This window comes from Scleropages formosus, chromosome 9 (genome assembly GCF_900964775.1).
Source record: "Scleropages formosus chromosome 9, fSclFor1.1, whole genome shotgun sequence".
Lineage (NCBI taxonomy): Eukaryota > Metazoa > Chordata > Actinopteri > Osteoglossiformes > Osteoglossidae > Scleropages > Scleropages formosus.
In genome coordinates, this window is record NC_041814.1 from 6280997 (window position 1) to 6301568 (window position 20572).

The 20572-nt window shown below is 37.8% G+C and overlaps 1 protein-coding gene across 2 annotated transcripts in view; it reads right to left on the reverse strand.

The window, feature by feature from the left end:
• crtc1b (CREB regulated transcription coactivator 1b) overlaps window positions 1-20572 on the reverse strand; it is a 35776-nt gene that overhangs the window by 14467 nt on the left and 737 nt on the right. For both annotated transcript variants that reach the window (XM_018745955.2, XM_018745956.2), the window contains exons 2-9: window positions 16510-16626; window positions 15783-15920; window positions 15070-15131; window positions 13178-13272; window positions 12102-12187; window positions 11953-11996; window positions 6332-6555; window positions 2577-2725 (exon numbers count right to left, since the gene is read on the reverse strand). In XM_018745955.2, the coding sequence (XP_018601471.1) occupies window positions 2577-2725; window positions 6332-6555; window positions 11953-11996; window positions 12102-12187; window positions 13178-13272; window positions 15070-15131; window positions 15783-15920; window positions 16510-16626 (915 nt within the window). The remainder of the gene's footprint in view (window positions 1-2576; window positions 2726-6331; window positions 6556-11952; window positions 11997-12101; window positions 12188-13177; window positions 13273-15069; window positions 15132-15782; window positions 15921-16509; window positions 16627-20572) is intronic.

Genomic DNA, 20572 nt, shown 5'->3' on the forward strand with positions numbered 1-20572 from the left:
CCTGGATAAGTCAATGCCAGGTAAGAAACCACAAAGATGAATCATTCACAAATTGATATAAAGAAACAATACTAAACACTGAAGTAATATTTGAGTATTTGACTATACACTAGATCTTTAACTTATGAACACAATTGGGGCTAGAAGCCTGTTCATAATTTGATATGTTTATAAATCCAATGCTACTGACCACTAATTCACAATCAATTAAAGTTCAGTAATATAGATGTGTCTTGATTTAGTCACAGGTGAGGATTTGTCAAAAGTTTTATAGATAAAGTTATAATAAATTTTGAAAATATTTGTAAGATGTATTTCATTATTTTCATTAATTTCAGACAACATGAAAATTAATTTAAAATTACAATTAATCTATCCCAATGGCTGACTGTGCATGCTTAGGGAATGAATCAATGTTCATCAGTATGGGTCACTTTTAGCTTTTTTAAAATCATGTACACATCACAATCCCATGATTTATTTACAGATTAGGCTCTGTGAAAGTCTTGGATAAAGCTGTAATATATTCAAAATGTTTAAAATTGTTAACTTTATATTAAAATGAAAATAAAAATATTGTACTTTGTTTCCACAATCGCTTTTTTTTTTTTTTTTTTTTTTTAATACTGACTACTGACTAATTTACCCCATAAACATGTAATAATATTCAACTTGTAATTAATCATAGACAACCACAAACACCACACAGGCAAAGCACACACTTTAGAAGGGATCTGAATGAAGGATCACACTCCTTTAATGTTTTGCTGTGTTTCACTGCCAACTAACAGCTGGACCCAGAAATGCAGGTCACTTTTTGCTCCACCAACAAATAAGTAAAAGTTATGAAAATGCAATTAAAAATAAACAGTCTGGAAAATGTTTGCATCTATGAATATTTGTACAGTCAAAATTCGTTATGCAAGGCACTCTTGTACAATCCTAGGCATTTTAATTGAAATGACCATAACAAAAAAAAACTGCATTCAAATTCATACACTCTGATGACTGTTGAATGGAGGCAGCTTTCTCAGTGTCAGTACTACAATTGACACAGTAAAAATATTGTGAATATTTATTGAACATGGTAGAGGAATACTTCTTTTTCACTGGCACGCACGGGCAACATGGGAGTGTGGCTTTATGTTTGCAGTCCTAAGCGGCCAGAGCCAATTCACAGATAATTGCTGTCAGCAAGGCAGCTGCATGCCTGGCTAAATACTTGTGAGACATTTGCAACAAGGAGCTTTTTCACAGAGGCAAAGCATGTAGAAATAAACTGGATAAATTTCAATGAAAAGATGTAAAAGGCTGGAATTATTGTTACTTCTTAACAATTTATTACTGATGGATGGACGGATCGATGGATGGATGGATGAGCAGCACAAAACGTCGCCTACTCTGTGATCTTAAATAATAAATGAAATGGTAATATTAAAAATAAATAATCAGAAAATGAGTGCTTCTTCTACTCAAAAAGCAACTGTAAGAAAGAAATAACATTGGAAAGGACACAGAAAGATGTGTAAACCCTGAAATCTCCAAATGAACTGGACAGTAATGAAGAGCACAGCAATTTGTGCAATAATAGGATGACAAGTTTTTTCTGCCCACATTATATGACGTAAACAGCCACAGTAGCCTGTGGTGAAGAAAAGATTGTGTGTACTGTATTGAACACAATTAATACAAGTAAGAATGGGAAAATCTTTATAAAGCTCACACAAACTACACCCAAACTAACCTATGTCTTCTTTGCGACAGACAGTACCTTTCCATAGGCTCGTGAAAATGGCAATTTTAATCTTTTTGATTTTGTCAAAGTTAACACTTGCAGACAATAACATTTACTGTTGAGAAAAGACTTAAGTGTCAACCCTCAATTTCAATTGTGCTCCCTTATGTACCTTAAAACAAGTACTGCAACACTAATTTTGGGATAGACATTGTTTTCATCTCAGCTAGTCTTAGCAAAACATAATACAATGGCTTTCAATTAAATGGGCCATTAGGTTCTGAAGAAGCGGGAAAAGAAGTGGTAGTGAAATGCAAGGGGACTGTAGAGTCATTTGTATTACAGTGGCAACAGAAAGCAGGACTTATCGCTTACATTATTCATTTAGCTGATGCTTTTCTCCAAAGCAACTTGCAGTGTTGAGGTTACAATTATTTACCCATATAGCTGGGTCATTTTACTAGAGCAATTAAGGGTAAGTACCTTCCTCAAGGGTACTACAGCCAGAGGTAGGGATCAAACCTGCAACCTTTGGGTTCAAAGGCAGTAGTTCTAACCACTACGCTACCAGCTACCCATATAAATCTTTTATTGTTGTAAATTTTCTCATCTGTGGTTCTTCACTTAATGTAGTAGGTATAAATTTGCTCTCTGCTATGAATTTATGTATTATGAATAGTGAATTTCTGGTAACTAAGGGATAAATATACACACAAAAATATTTGGAGATTTCTTAACACTATGCTACTAAGAAGTTGTTATAGATTTATGGCAATACAACTTCTATAAACAAATAAATGTATATGAGAATCCAAAGAAGCCCATGATTGGGGTTTCCTACCTGAGCAACGGTGACAGGGGGTGAAAGGGTAGGGGAGAGTTGCTGAGGGGTCGGCTGGTTCTGGGTGTCTGCATTAAGAGTGAGCGGAACCACATTCTGCTGCTTGCGCTGAGTTGTTACTGTCATCGCAGGTTGGGAGGTGGCAATTCCTGCAGAGCAATGAGGGAGTGTTACATGATTCTACAATGAAACTTCTTTAAAAACAGCCACCAACTACTAATTTAAAAATATATCAGTTTAATAAAATACAATTAAAAGTTCTTTGGATTAAACACAAAACCTAACAATTGAACCAAAACAAAACAGGACAACTCCAGCTACATGGGAGAGACCAAATAATATCAGTTAAATAAATACTTAGTTAACATGTCATCCGGGTTGTCATTAACTGTTGCCCGACTGTCCAGAAGGGATGTGACAGCTGATGAAAATCCACATCCACCTAATGCGGATTTGAACGTATAAATCTGTACAGATATGGATGCGGTTCTTAATGAAAACTGAAAGTGTCGTTTTTACTAATCCGCAAGCACATATCAATCAAAAAAATAAAAAAAATTTTACAAATTACACAAAGGAGTAATTTTCCTTTTCAGCAATTCAAAAAATATTGGTTTATGCTCAAATTAGAAAATTAGTAAGAACATAAGCATTCATTTATATCAGTATGAGTATTTCCATTTAAGAACTCAAAACAAGCTCCATATATGGGAACTTACACAATCGCTTTATGCTATGCAAAAGATCACAATGACACACATGTTATGCAAAGTCTTACAAAATAGGCTTAATGCATTTCACTGGATAATTGATATCTGACTATACGTGCAAACCACTAAGTAGTGATTTACATATAAAAGTGTATTCCGGTATACATGTAGTACTTTAGAATCATTAATTATTACTGTCTCTCAAATGCACCTAGACTTGTGGACAGAAATGCATCTACATATAAAATAAAGCCTATAACGAGTTGTGTTGCTTTAACTACTTTACTACTTTTTTCCCTACATCAAATTCATATCTGCTGAAAAAGCATCAGCAAAATTCAATGGATTTGGATCTGCCAAAAAATGTTCAAAATTCGAATTCAAACTTCGTCACATCCCTGCCGTGCAAGGCAGGTAATTTGCTTAAAATTTCACAATTGTTTTGACACCTGTTCAATGGATAGGTCAAGAATAAAATTAAGGTAAAATAAAGGAATTTGATGCAAAACAATGACCACCATCATTATCGGAAAAGTGTGATGTCACTTGTGTCACTTGCATTTTTGTTCAGTTTACTTGCCAGAAGATATCCAAAATTGTCAAAAAAAGCAAAAAGGCCCTAAAATCTTGCTATTTTGGGTGATTTTTCATGCTGGAGCCTTTTTATAAGCATTGAAGTATTCCTTTTAGGTGATATTCTCATTGCGTCACTTTGATTACCAATTTTTGTTTATCTAATGCCTGTCGGGAGTAAAAAAAAAAAGGAAAAAAAGAGAAAATATTCAGCCCTGATCATCATTGTACTTTTGTCCAAACAACTTATTCACATGCTTCAAGAGAGATCAACACTTTGAAACTTCATGTGCAGATTAAAAAAGTCAGCTAATAAAAGTCTTATTGAGCCATATCTACTTGACACCTTCCATGTTATTTCTTCTGCTACATGAAAGTCTAGTTTCCCCTTGTAAGCACATCTCTGTTTTAATCAAAGCTGATGCAGAACAAAGCATCTAGAGCAGTTCCTTTTGCTGACAGCCATATGGACTGTTTCTTAGAGAACTATTTGTTAGCCAGGCTTGTAGGGGCATGCAGCAGAAGCTTAGCCCTGAATGATGAACACCGTGAAAGCAGCCCAAGAACAGCATCAAGTTCTCAGTCAAATGATGAGACAGGTTAAAGGGCTTTCAAAACTATTGAAGACTAAAAAATTTGACTAAAAAGACTAAAAAAATTGCAACATTACCGCAGACTGATATCAAGCTTGTCATATAAAACTTATGTTAAAATGCAACCTACCATAAGTAGCTGCATTTCATAAAGTTAACTATTGGTGTACCCCTCTATCAACCCTCCTGGTATCAGAGCTTTCGATATAATGCCCCTTGGAAATGAATACCCTTCTTCACTGTCCGCCCCAATCCCTCCTGCTATAATGCCTTTTTGTGAAAGTGTCTCTGAAAAAAAAATGTATAAATCAGCCTGTACGAACACATTTCTTGTGTATTTTCTTACTAAGACTGACCAAAAAAAAACAAACAAAACATGTTGTAGCAGCAGAGATGGGAGCATAATGCAATACTGCTGCTGTGGATGTAAACAGTTTTTGATAAGCACTGTTGAGAATTATGGGGGAATAATGACTTCTGTGTATGGGGGTGGGGTGGCGCAGGTTCTGCTCTTCAGTGGGTCTGGGGTTCGAGTCCCGCTTGCGGTGCCTTGCGATGGACTGGCGTCCCGTCCTGGGTGTGTCCCCTCCCCCTCCGGCCTTATGCCCTGTGTTGCTGGGTAGGCTCCGGTTCCCCGCGACCCCGTATGGGACAAGCGGTTCAGAAAATATGTGTGTGTGTGTGTGTGTGTGTAATGACTCCTGTGTAATGCTGCCGACAGCATGGTCCAGTTGTTATATTTTATTATGATTATTTTAATTTATTATTATTTCAAGTGTTTTATGTCAGGGGGCGTGGCGCCACAGCGGGCTTGGCTAGGGCCTGCTCTCCAGTCAGTCTGGGGTTTGAGCCCCATTTGGGGTGCCTTGCGACGGACTGGCGTCCTGTCCTGGGTGTGTCCCCTCCCCCTCCAGCCCTACGCCCTGTGTTGCTGGGTTAGGCTCCAGCTCGCCGCGACCCTGTTTGGGACGAGCGGTTTCAGCCATTGTGTGTGTGTGTGTGTGTGTTTAATGTCATTTTTAGAGACCTTTGTGAAAGCTAGTTGGGGTTTTCAGGAAAGGCAGGGAACCGACTTTAACTCTCCCCACAAAGAAGAATGGGAAACGGACTTCTACCTTTTGTTAACCACCCCATTTTGAAGAATTAAGTGTAGGCAGTGAAGCTTGATTTAAGGCAAAGAACTATCTAATTTAAGGCAAAGTATGGACCTTCTTCAGCTTCACACTATATTCATCATAGCAGTACAGCCTGTATAGAGTGATATTATAGAAGCTGTGGAGATATACTTCTCCAGCTGACCGTCTCTACTCAGACCATCCAAACAAAACCAGTGAGAATACTTATGACAGAATCTATTTCAAGATGACAAGGCTGTCACTTATATTCCAATGATGACATATACTAAATTAACCTAGACTTATACATTTTTTCATGTTTTAACATTTTATAACATTATTTCTATTTCCTTTTATCTTTGCAATATATTTACTTGCACTTTGGTACAAAAGCAAAATGCTCTGACACTATATGCACATTAAAAGGTTCAATTTATACAATGACCCACTAGTTAGGCATTACTAATGACTACATTATATACAACATAAATACGCTAAGTAAACAGTGTAACAAATAAAACACTGCTCTATCTCCTTTAGCTAATACATAAGACTTAATTCTTCATTTAAAATACAACTTTAAGTAATTACTTCTGTTTAATGGAATGCTGCTTTGCATTTAAGCACAGCAGCAACCAAAAATCATAAATTACCCTGAGATTAACAATATTTTACTGAACTTGCAGAATATCAGTCAAATACTAGACTATCAGACATGAACTTCTGTATTACTGCTTATGATATTATAGGGAAGGCTAGGTTACCATGGCTAGCAACGCTGATGCCCAGGTGAGTGAGGTTTGTGGTCAGGTTGCCAGTGCTGTTGGAGGTGCTCAGTGCAGGGAAGGATGCGGTGTCCTCAGGGTCCAGTGGTGTGGGCAGTGGTGGAGGAAACTGGATGTTGGTCAAATCAGGCAGGGATCCACCTGTATTATGTGTAGCTGGGATTAAGGACGTTGTCATTTCCTGGTCAGGTGATGGAAAGATGCTAGAGAAAAGGAAGAGAAATTTTACAATTAGGCTTAATCATTTTCTTATTGTACACTTAATGCATTTGTGAGCAAAAGTTATGCTTTCTAATGTATATGACCACATTTCTCCTGTGAAGAATCTGACCTATTCTGTAAGGAGATACCAAAAAAGCATAAAAATTAAGAAAAACAAGGGTTACTGTATAGGTAGTTCTTGTCAATTAAAATGTTTAAAAAAGACAGCTTAGCAGTGGTAAACTTATCCACACAACACGTTTTGCTTCGGACAGAACGTTATGCAATGTTACTTTCATTAAATAGAAGGTAATATGCTAATATGGTAATATGCTCGTAATACATAAATTTGAGAGAATCACTCAAAACACGTGCCAGTATTAACTTAGAAGTCAAGAGACAAAAGGGAAACAGGTTTTTTTATGTTTGTCTCACACTACAAAATGTCAAATAACTTGCAAAATGCAAACACTACTGTGACAAGTTTTTTCACTGTGGGTTGGTGCATTTGTGACAAGTAAAAAAAAGCACTAAACCACAGAAATGATTCTAGGCATGATGATACAAAGTCAGCTTGCTAATGTACACCCATTCTCAATTTACAAATGTCGTTTACTCCTTAAAACTTTCTTGCAAGATGAAAAAGGTAAGTGCTGCATCCACACACACATTTTCAGAACCGCTTGTCCCATGCAGGGTCGCAGGGGAACCGGAGCCTACCCGGCAACACAGGGCGTAAGGCCGGAGGGGGAGGGGACACACCCAGGACGGGATGCCAGTCCGTCGCAAGGTACCCCAAGCAGGAGTCGAACCCCAGACCCACCGGACAGCAGGACTGTGGTCCAACCCACTGCGCCACCACACCCCCACACATTTTCTGAACCGCTTGTCCCATACAGGGTCGCGAGGGAACCGGAGCCTACCCGGCAACACAGGGCGTAAGGCCGGAGGGGGAGGGGACATACCCAGGACGGGATGCCAGTCCGTCGCAAGGCACCCCAAGCGGGACTCGAACCCCAGACCCACCGGAGAGCAGGACTGTGGTCCAACCCACTGCGCCACCGCGCCCCCACTTGCTGCATCCAGTGCCAACTATTACAGAAAATTAAAGCTTGATGCTGTTAAAAAAAAATCAAGCAGTTTTTCCACAGAAACAGAATGTGAGATAAGTCATACTAATACACTGTAATGCAGGAATCTGTGTTTATAACAGATGTTTATCTGTGTTTAATCACAGATGTATGCAACCAACAGATGTATGCAATTGTGACGTGCAGAGCGTACAGGAACTGCATAACAATAGCATTATAAATATGCAAACAGGCACAAAAAGTAAAATCTATTAAGATCTGTGGTTCTACACATGTATCTGAAATGAATATACATGAAAGGGGAGTCTATCTAGATAATGGCATAGACCATCAAGTGGCTAATCCAAAGATTCACATTTCCAAACAAAGAAAAACAGAGTAAGATCAATGCGCTCACGTGCATGTTCACTGTTGACCACACAGTCATGAAAGTCAGGTCAAAGAGCCCGCCTGTCAGGAGTGAAATGCTACCTACAGAGGTTGTTTTTCGAGTCTTTTGGAAAAACAATGGCAAATGACATTTACAGTAATGGAAACAATTCCTCTCCTTCACATGGCATTTCTGGATTCTCAAAATTTTCTTAATTCACACAAAAAATGTGGTACATAATTTCATATCAACTACTTTGCAAAAACAAAATTCATTAGATGAGTCTGCACAATGAAAAATAACTTTTTTAACTGGAAATACAAAATACTAATTAATTCTACTTTTCCTTTTGAAAGCAATAAGTTCACTATCAATTTTCATTCTCAGTAGTATCATCATTATGAAAATGCATACTTTAAGCTGTAGCTGTCTTCTCAAACAGTTCTGCGTTTAAAAATCAATCCACCCTATGTGTATGATAGTAAGCAACAGGTTTTCTTGATACTGAACATTTTGAATATCTTTTTGGGCAATTTTTTTTCCATTTTGCGGTGTATTTAAATTTCAACATGCAACATAAAAAAAGGATTTCTGATAAGAAACTTAAATATGTTAAGATGTATTAAAATTTCACATGCATTTCTTGGGCTTGTTTAATTTTTAACTGGCGCTATACAACTTTTAAATTTACTCTGAACAATTTGAAGATGGGTATTAAAACCCTAACGTGCCACTCAAGCATTGGATGTTTTTATTTTAGATTGTAATCCTGCATCTGTATATACCTAAACATTTTCTGCATAAATATAGAACAACAAAATACTGACAACTAAGGATATTGTTCAGAATTGGGATAAACAACAAATCACAGGTGACGGTATTGCTTTGAAGAGAACAGAAGTTCAAAGAATGCAAGCATTAATACTAACCACAAGAGGAAAACTGCATTCTGTAAATGAAAACAACAGTAGTGCAACTTTTTTTTTTTTTGCAAAGCCCTTTTTACGACAAATAACCTACGAAACTGACACTTTCCACAGAAGTGTTTGCACTGCAACTGACCCACAAAGTCCCAGCAAGAGGCCAGTAATTCAGTCCCACAAACCATTCCTGTCTGCACCGCCCCTGTGTACCAAGGAGTCTGCTCACCATGAGCCGGAGTGACACACACTGCAGTGCTAATTGTCACGTCACTCCAGCCACAGAGCAGGACAGTGCAAAGTAAAACAGACCAGCTGCTTGATGCTTTATTTTACAGCTCATAATCCCGTGCCAAGTACTGTAAGATGATGCAACATCAGTTTATTAACTGAAAGAGTACAACAGGAAAACCAAAAAAAAAAACACATTTCATGCCATGTGATACTGCAAAGGATGATGGGTATTTTTAAGCTGCCTTTGAGACTATTGAGAATTCATGTGGTTTGCTGCATTTTGTGGTATTAGAATTTCAATACTTATAGATAACATGTGGACTAATGTGAACATTTTCTCAGAGGGTGGTCCAAGTGTGTTTTCCTCTCACTGACTATAGTTTTTCCCACTGCTGCTGAACACATTACATAAATGCTGTAGACGTAACAAATACACTCATTATCTCAGAAAAAAATTTTAACTGATGGGAAGAGTGGAAAATCACTTATTTTATTCTCGCTTTCTATAAAACCATGTAATGCATCTAACTGTTCTGGGATCTGTAATGAAACTTTATAACGACTGCACATCTCCAGCTCAGCCTTCATAGCACCTCATCTCTGGTAAGGTTCTTGGCAATTACCAGCTTTGGTTAAAAACAGTGAGGTGACCCTTGGCATGAACCACATGCCTAGCTACTACCTACATGTGATGCATTCATTAACAGCACATATGACTAGCAGTACAATTAAAGTACAGATGGCCCTTAAGTTACGACACGTGCGACTTGCTCCGGCTGCACTATCGAAAGGTACCCATATTTCTTACTACTGGGGTCTTTGTCAGTGTTTGCATCTCGAACAGAAGTTGAAGTGAAATGAAAGTGAATTGTGTAACATGATAATATAACAATGTAACATCTTCATATTATTATTATTCTACACAAATATTAACATGAATAATATGTGGATTGAATGAAAAATATAAGAAAGCTCATTATTAAAAGTAGAATTCATACATGTTAGTTGTTCATTAGAATGGGTTGGGGGTTATCCAAAATGGTCTGTTTATACTGACAATTTAACATGTAAATCAAAAAAAGTATAATGTCTGTTTATACTGACAATTTAACATGTAAATCAAAAAAATTAAAAAACTTTCACATATGATCTCCATTTTCTTTACTGGAAATGAATTAATCACTGAACACCACTGTCAAATCAGTTCCAGCATTATCTGTAAGTAAATGCTTTTTAACATCTTTCTAACTGCAGTTATTTGACTTTATTATCTGTTCTATATTCAGTTATTTTTATATTTGTTATATATTCTTTCTTGGCAATTCAGAACAATTTACTATGAGCAAAGTGAAACAAAAGTTGTTAGACATTATCACATATGGTACTTTGTAAAGGAGGGCACAGTGGCACAGCAGGTTTGGCTGAGTCCCACTGTGCAGTGGGTCTGGAGTTCGAGTCCTGTTTGGGGTGCCTTGTGGTGGACTGGTATCCCGCCCGGGGTGTGTCCCCTCCAGCCTTGTGCCCTGTGTTGCCAGGTTCGGCTCTGGTTTGCTCGGGACAAGCAATTTTGGACAGTGTGTGTGTGTGTGTGTATACTTTGTAAATTTGTTACAAGCAATGCAAAGGCTGTACCATCAGTTAACTATTCTCTGTCAATAACACTAGCTTTCCATATCCTAGTCCAAATCTATTACATTACATTTATTTATTTAGCAGACACTTTTGTCTAAAGTGACATACATCTCAGCAAAAGTACAATTTATGCATTACATTAATAGAGACATAGCTGCAGACATGTGACTCATGTAAACCCAGCTTGTTAAAATTACAAGGATTATTACGAGGATTACAAGGATATCTACATGCTTTCATATCAATTAAACTTTTAAATGAAAGTTACAACTTGTAATGTCTTAGCTTCAAAAGGGTTAACTGCTACAAAACCACAATGGTAAAACATTGTGCAAGACACAAATTTTTTGATGCTGAAACATTATTTGAAGTTGCGCCAATATCGAAAAAGAGTTGTGAAATAACATTACAATACTATGTTTACAGGAGTATTTTATAAACCTATTTCCCATGTAACTTCAAAGTTTCTAGAGGACAAAACTTCGGTGTTTCCAGTATTGTGTTTAACATAAACAATTTCTTCACTTTGCCAGAAAAGGGTCCAGAAAAAAGCCCTTTGTGTAAGAACTCCAACACATTCTGACTGAGGTGACTGACGGTAACATCAGTTTGGTCAGATCTTGCAGTTCTCAGTGTGTCACATGGAAAGGGGTTTTTTTTTTTACACTCTGGGGCAAAGCATGGTAAGCACTACAGTGAGTACTATCACCATAAATGACCATACCAACACTCAGCTGTGGCACTGCAATTTTATTTCCACTATGCACAGCACAGAGAATGTAAACCAACTCTCCTCTTTCATTGTCAAGATTCCTCATAATATATATTTTCCCACATCATTAAACGAACTCTGCGTGGAGTACAGAAGCAGTCATATACTGTAATGATATTTTTAGAGACAGAGAAAACAAACTCAGATCACTAGAACACAGAATTTCACCCAAACTATGACCTACCTCCCCAGAATCCAACTGAACAGCCTTATTTTTTGCAAGCTAGAAATAATTCACACAACCCTGCCAACGGGTATTCTCCTCTTCAATGATTTAATCTGCTTCTAAGTAACACACAGCAAAATCAGAAGACTTCATCAGGGAATGAAGATTTTTCACTTTGGGACAGGGGACAACTAGAATCACTTTAAGTACTCACTTTATTCCTGGGACCTCACAAGATTTGGGCCTGGGTGATGCATTCTAGAAAAGAAGCATAGTTTCCAAGTGAAGGCAAGTGCTTCTTCAATACAGCAATGAAAATATCAAATGACCAATACCCAAACAGGCCATGCAAGCCATGTTTACCTTTTTATTGTCCCACAACTGCTTCTGGATGTTTTTATCCACCTCTGACTCCGGTTCCTCTGTCCCAGGCACTGTGAGCAAAAGCACTAGACAGCAAAACAATGAGAGACATACAGAAAGGAGGAAAGGTACTTCAGCTGTAAGAAAATGAAATCTACAATAAACCAAACAAATACTTAGACAAATATTTTCATATTAAACACAGAGGTTGCAAGAGTGTCTCAGAAGGAGTAACAAAGTCAACATGTATAGAGCCTTCTGTCAAAAATCTCTCTACTAAAAAAACACTTGTTGCAGCTTCTTTACCTGAAAAAAACATAAATCTTCTCTAATTTTACATGTATAAATATGTAACATTGTAGCTCATTAGTACACTGTAACAATGAACATTCATGTCAAATATGTAAATCCTTCACGGAACTCACATACAGTGGCCTACAGATTACGTGTTTAAAGCAATATGACCAGTATGAACAATAACCTATTTCCTTCAAAAATTATTTTTGCAACAAATAACTGCTGTGACATAATCTATGAGAAAAGCATCAGCCAGTTGCTTTAAACTTTGCCCAAATAACTACCACCCATCCCATCTTTATGACTCACTCACTATAACAAACTGCCTTTGTCAGAGTTGCGGTGGTTTGGAGTCTATCCCAGAATCAATGGGTGCAAGGCTAGGGGCGTACACCTTGGATGGGCTGCCTCTCTATCACAGGATATCCACAGACATGCAAACTCACTCAGCCACAGTAAGGGCAATTTACATGAGGAAAATCCAAACAGACACAGGGAGAACACGCAAACTCCACACAGACTGGATTTGAACCTATGTCAGTACAGCCTAGGCATAGCGAGGCACCAGTGCTACCTGCTGCACCACTGTGAATTTCTGATGTTCATACATTTAAAAAAATTAAAAAACTAAATAATTCTTTCCATGAATAACTCACCAGATAGGAGACAGCTCCGCTAAAACAAAATTTGTAGATTATTGCCTCTTCTTTCAAAACTTACAGTATATATATACAGAACGAAAATTCTACAACACTATGGCTGAGATGACCAAGAGTTACCTCGCTTTGGCTGTAGGTCTTGTGAACCTCCAGCGAAAGAGTCTTGTGCGGGGGGGTTCATGGTACTCTGATGCAAGGCTGAGTCAGAATTAGTCCTACAGAAAAGCGGAAATAGTTTTCACAAATGAGCAAAAGTCACAAATTTATCTGTGGCCAAAATGTTTATTTTCAGATTAAACTGTCAGATACCTTTAAAGAACAATAATATACTGTATTCTGTATTTTTACATAAGAAAATCAACAATTTGGGTAGTAACTGTTTAGCTTGAAAAGGGACATAACAATAACAGGGCCCATCATTTCAGCAGAAACTTTATGTTAAATCAACACTCCTATCCCCTATTCCACTGCCATCCATGTTTACTATTCACGCATTTACAAAATAACAGTCAAGAGCCTGACAGCTTAGATCATGGCTCAGATCAGAACCACAAGGCAAAATAAACCAACTTCACTCAATTTACTGAATCAATTTCTCAGCTTCCCACATCACACGGTCTGAGCAAGCCTGTGGTGAGTGGCATCCATACTGCTATTTGATGCACACCCATTTAAGGGAGGGGGTCAGCTCACGTGCAGTGCGAAAAAAGGCAGATGAGACAAGTCTAAGGCAGAGGACCAAACTCACTAACACGTCTCTATACAGCACAGATATTCAACTGGAGGTAATAGCATTTTATATACGTATATCACACATATACACCTGCATTCAAAAGCTTGGAATCAGCCAGAAATTTTCATGTTTTCCATAGAAATTTATACTTTCATTCAGCAAAGTAGAAATAAATTAATCAGAAATGATAGTCAATACATTCACAATATCATAATTTTTATTTCGGTCTACACATCAAAGTTTACATTCAAAGAATTTTCCATTGTGCCGGCCAATCCATAAAGTACTCCAGCTTCCTATTTCTTCTGCAAATAGGTTCTGCGCAGCTTACAAGTACTCTGTGGTTATTGTCCTGCTGCATGATGAAATTTATACCAATCAAGCACTGACCACAGTGGATGGCGTGATGTAGTAAACTAGTCATAACCTTTCTGGTTCACTTTTCCTTTCACTCTGTATAAATCTCCCACCTTACCAGCACCAATGCAGCCCCATCTCATTATACTTCCTACACCATGCCTGACAGAAAGAATGAAGCACTTCTCCAGCATCTTTTCATTTGTTCTACATCTTACATATGTTCTCTCCCTTGATCCAAACACCTCAAACTTAGACTCATCCGTCAATAATACTCTTTTCCAGTCATCCACCGTCCAATTTGTGTTCTTTTTCCCATGTTAACCTTTCTTTTTATTTGCCAGTTTCAGATACTGCCTTTTCTTTGAAACTCTGCCTCTAAGGCCAGTATCCCAGACTTGTCTTTTTCACTGTTGCAGGTTACAGTGGTATTTGGTGTGTACCATTTAGTGATGCAACCAACTGAGGACCTGAAAAGCACCTGTTTCTCAAACTACAAACTACAATGTACTTATCCTCTTATGCAGTTTTGGATACGGGCCTGCTGCTTCTTTTTCTATCCTAGTTAGACCCAGTTTACCCTCTTCTCTCAATATAGTAGTGGACACCTTTGTTTGAAATCTTCAGTTTCTTGGTCATCTGACACACACACACACACACACACACACACACACACACACACACACACACACACACTTTCAGAACCGCTTGTCCCATACGGGGTCGCGGCACACAGTTGAACAGTAATAACCATTTGTAACACTTGTAATGATGTCATGGCTATATTTTTAAGTCAGTTTAATGGTACCTTGATGAAGCATTAAAATCTCTGGGTGATTCCAAACTTTTGACAACTAGTGTATAGCAATAGCAAAAAGTCATTATACTGCAAAGTATATATTATACAAAAGCTAGGCCTTACCTTCTCCAGCTTGTGTCAGGCGGAGGAGAGAGATACACAGATCCATATGGACAACTGTCAATGTGAAAGCTGTAAAGGACATACTGCTGTATTTAAAGATTGGCATTTCTTATATTTTAGAACTATTTAAAATAAAACATCAACTATTTCACATTACTGTGAAAATACTTATTACAACAAATATCTGGATACTTTGATAACTGTGTATAACATCGTTCAAAAAGGTGTCAAAAAAGAGACCTGCATTACATATTTACTCGTGATCCACTAGTTTTGGAAACGGCACTATTAAATGTGAGCGTGTAGCACCATCACTGAAAAAAGAAACACCAAATACTGTACTTTAGTGCACCTATCGCACAACTCAAATATCAATAGCCAACCATAGTATAACCAATGTGTTGCTGCTAAGTGAAAGTTCTCTCAAACCAGCACTAAAACATAATTAATTTTGTCAAAAATGCCAATATAGACCTAAAGAATAAACTTCAAAGTTTTCAAAGAAGTCACTGCTTAAAACCTTAGCATTATGTACAGCTTTCTTCTACATAATGGTACTATAAGGAAGTATGAAGAACCAATATACGTAACTCAGTAACAGCTGCACTTCCAAACTCCTCACCAGGTCTTCACATGCCCTTTCCCAATGCAGAGATTAATAAGAAGCAATTACACATCAGCACTAGGTATAATTTGAGAAAAGAAAAGGATATCTGGCGGCCATGTTTGTCTACAGAAAGTGGTCGTCGATGTGGAGAGGTAATACGATTGCGATCGCGGTACACGCGGTCCACTAAGCCATGATGCCGACTGGTCCGACTTGTGTCCAAGCCCGTAGTCTGGAAAGGAGTCTGTCAGAACGAATGATGGGGAGGGGGGGGTGGAAATAAGAGAGAGTTACTCCTAATTGACCAGTGATGACTTAATAACTGAAAATCAATGTAGTAACATGAATAAAAACGCAGCTTTATAAAGGTCGTTCTTGCGTTGGCTTTTGAACACACTATTTTAAATCAGCATGCTGCCTGAAAAATAGAATATGCACTCGATAAGAACATGGATATTACTTCCACAACCATTAAAAACTGCATTAAGTTAATTTTTGAATTCGCAAGCTTAGTTTTGCTCATCTCAGAGTGAACCTGTCCTACTTGGTGTGTGAAGACCAGCCACACACACACATATGGCCTGATCAGAGTGCTCCCACTACTTCCTGAAGACTTTCTACAGCAGGCTTCCTATCAAGGGCTCAACAGTCTAAGGAGGAAATGCCTCTCATTTGATCTGCAGTTATATGAAACAACACAATCCTCTTGCTCAAATATAATGGATTCTAGAACACTGTGCTCATTTAACAGCCCAGTGGGGGGATCAATCTATGTACAAAATTTGCATGTATATAAACAAATGTAAATGCTAAGAAAACATGAGAAAGCTCACCTGAAAGGGGAGGTCAATGTTACTATTTCCAATCTGATTAACATTGGGCAGTGATCCTCCGTAGTACTGTCCACGGTTCTGCCCTAACTGCAAATACTGGGTCTTCTGCAACTGCAACTGTGCAAAAAATAATAATAATGGACATGGAAAATTAGAATTCTGCCAAACATAACCAAAATCAACACAGTACTGAGTTATAAGCATATGAGAAATGAACTGCAAAACAATGAGGTGAAGTGAAAACCTCTGGATGTTTAACATTCTTACTAGGCACGAGACCAATTATCATGGTACCAAATATTACCCTACAGTAAGAATATTCTTTGTATAAAAATCAAGTATTTTGTTTTTTTAAGACCCATTCCATTTTTGCATACAGTAGTTTACAGTGATTAGACACATTACATGTGCATACAAAAGAAATGAAAATTGTTTTTTAGTTTAGTCATAAAAATCCCATCAGATGTTTTAAACTATTGTGAATGTCATGTAATATACTGTAAAGTAAAATTTAGAGCATTTGCTTCAACAAAAACACAGTACAGATTAATCAGAATTTAGTAGCAAGTACTGTAAACCATACAGACGACCAGCAAAGTGGAACGCGCTTTTTGGACTGTAGAGTGTTTGATATTTTGAAATAGCTTTTTTGAAAAAAAAAAATGCAAAATATGCATTTTGATGGATAAATAAGCATTATCCTATTGAGTTGAGAATGTAACATGAGAAAGAAACGTGACATGAACAGAAAATGTGTGTTTACCTGAAATTTTATTTCTTGCATTCGTATTATTTGTTTGACAATTTATGCCAAACAGATTCGGAACACTAATAAGTATGGCACAGCAGAAAACTGTATACATTGCCAAACTAACTGCAGTTTATTTTTTCCTGCTTTAAAAAAAGAAAAAAAAAAAACTGACTATGTATTCATTTTGATTTTCAGTAATTGATAAAAAAACAGGGAACTACATACTAACCGCCAACACACCACGTTGAAACACCAAGTAAATCAATGGCCTCATAAAAAAATGTTAATTATAACATTAACCAACTGAGAATGTTAACTTTCTGCATAAATAATTGTGTATATAAAATATTCTCAACAACCACAAACCAAAATAAAAGTATCCTGTACATTTCAAAAACTAAATAGCCATATTTGTAACAGATGTGAGTACTATTGGAATGGCTTGCCCTGTGCAATAAAATAGCAACCAATATTTATATTTGGCATGAAAAGGGACAGCTGCTGGTCCTGGGAAAACGGCAGAGCCCATGAGGGTGGCGATGAGAAGCTTGTGCTGGTCTGCAAAGTTATTTCAGTCGCCCTCCTAGGAGAACGTGCAAAGCGACAGTGCAGTGACCCTCATGCAGACAGACAATAGCAAAGCGTTTTAAATGCCACATATGTTAAACAAAATAGCAGCACTAACAGAAAAACTAACAGTTTTGATGAAAAATAGAGTGGTAGAGCTCTTCTTTTACTATATCTCTAATTCCTCATGTTTGACAAGAAATCTTGCGCTTCTAATAAAATAAGGTATGGGGCTTAAGTGTCTTGATGCCTTTGTCTATTTTGTGCTCAGATGAAACTGACAAAGAACAAACCGTACAACGTTGTACATTATGCTGTACAGCTTATTCGTTGTGATCAGTTCTAGGAGCTAAAAACAGGGCAAAATATCAGTTTCTGAATTTATCAGTTGAACTAAATTTTAAAACATGAAAGCATCCTGAATTCATAATTAAGTCACGAGACAAAACTGTGTAAATTAGATCTCAAACAAAAAAAACCTAACACCTGTTCATAATTTTATACAAATCACACACGGAACAAAAGTAAGAGAAAATGTAATAACACTGTCCATCAGCCCATATAAGTGTAACACATCCCTTGGTAAAGGTAACACTTCCCTTGAACCATGTTCTTTAACACCTGCACAGTATCAATAAACATGTCACAACAGCATGTTAGTGGTCGTGACAGTTTATGACAGCTATTGCAACACCCATGACAACTACCATAACCTGTTAAAAATGTGAAAATCTCATGCTTGATGTGACATTTTAGAAGATGCTTTTATGATTACAGTGCAACTAGCCTTTTTTCTTTTCTTTGTAACACGGGTGTGGCCAGTCTCAATCATCTTTGGAACTGCAGTCTTTCTTTTTCCGCAAATCTGACAAATATGACAACAGCATTCTAGCTCTGGGAATGCTTATTCCATTAAAGATAATTATAGACGCCAAACAAAACTAAAATATAAGACCTGATTACACCTATGAGTTTTTTTTAATTAGCACTGTTTAAAGCAAAGTATTTTAAAGAAATCAAAGAGAACGGAAAGAAGAATCTAAAAAAACCAACCAATATCAACTATGTAAACCCACTGCTCAACAATAATACTGACATAGTATATACAATTTGATCAAACTGATGGTGGAACCATGTGATTAATCCAGATCATATTAGCAATTAGCATTATGCAGTTAGCATCTCAGAAGAAAACAATGCCAAGTTTAATTTGTAAATCACAGCTGTTAAGAAAAGTACAATAAAACATGTGACCTTTTTTCTGAAGCTAAAGCCAGAACTGAACCCCCCCACACACACACACACACACACACACACACACACACACACACACACCTGCAATACTTGACCCACTGATCACAACTCTAAGCCAAGCAATTTGGCATGAAATACACAGGACATATAATTATACAATTTGATGTGTAGTGATTACATGAACACTACAGCCTACAACAAAATACAAAAAAAAAATCACAGATGGATGCAGCTAAATATTCTAACTCACTCAACTGGGTCAGCAAGAAGTAAGAAAGATTTGCTACAGGGAATTTATAGCTTCTTGACAAAGGTGATATTAAGACAGGTCAAGTTTAACACCTTAACCTTCCACAGTTCTTTAGATGTTTTTTTTTTTTTCCCACTATTTTTCAAACTACAGGTGAACTTAGCTCCAATCTCAACAATTAGTATAAAATTAAGGGTTTTATGAGCATACATGCAAGACAAGGCAAGTGAGTGAAACACAAGCACTTATAACTGGACTTAATAAACCAATAGTGGATCCTGGCCGGTTCACACTGACAGTGAGTAACTGCAGAGATGTCCTCTAGTAAAACAAAAATCTGTACACCTTATTTATAGTGCATTTCAACAAAAACAAAGATTTACAACAACATGCTAGCTATAGAGAATGAATCCAAGCAACATCTGTCCGAGAGCAGCAAGCAAAACGCACTAGATGACATTTCCCGTATAAAAAGTGTCATTTCTTGCGCTGTGCATGATTGTCGCTCATGAGAAGCGTGCGCGCCGAATTAGTTCAGCAGCAAAGTCGGCCGACTTTTGTTTTCTTCATCTGCATGAAGGTGTTTGTGTGGAAGCCCTCCTCGTGAGAGATTCGGAGGAGTTCGGAGGTCGGTGCGGAGCGTCCAGTTACTCATTAACGTGGCATTTAGCCGCCGCCGTGCGGCAAGGGCCCCGAAACTGACAAGCGGTGGGTGACTGAGTGAGTGGCCATGTTGATGTCCGCGGTCCCCTCGCAATGACCCCGCACGACCGACGACTCCAACTTTAAAGTGAATCCAGTCACACTCGACTCGGTGCTTTCAGGCCTGTGCGAGGTTCACACAGTATATAATAATTAATAAATAAAAAAAAAAGACCGATCGGACAACTCTGATGTCTGACTGTCTGTCTGTGCCCACAGCCGTGCCAATAGAAAACTCGCCTCAACTCAAGTCACCTTAGCCTAGTAGTGGTTTACTTACAGCACCTTGAGGCGACGGTGCTAAAGGAACTCAAAACAACAGGAAACAAACAAAAACAACAACAACAACAAAGCTCCGAGAACCTGGGATTTCGGAAATGGACAGTCATCTTCTCCCCAGACAGTCAAGAGGTTTTTCCAGTATCTTCGGAGCCAGACCGGGAGAGAGATGAGGAACAAACCCGTCGCCTCGATATCAGCGATCCCAGCCCGCACAGACGAGACGGGCATTAACTACTGTTGTTCCCGAAAGCGCCACG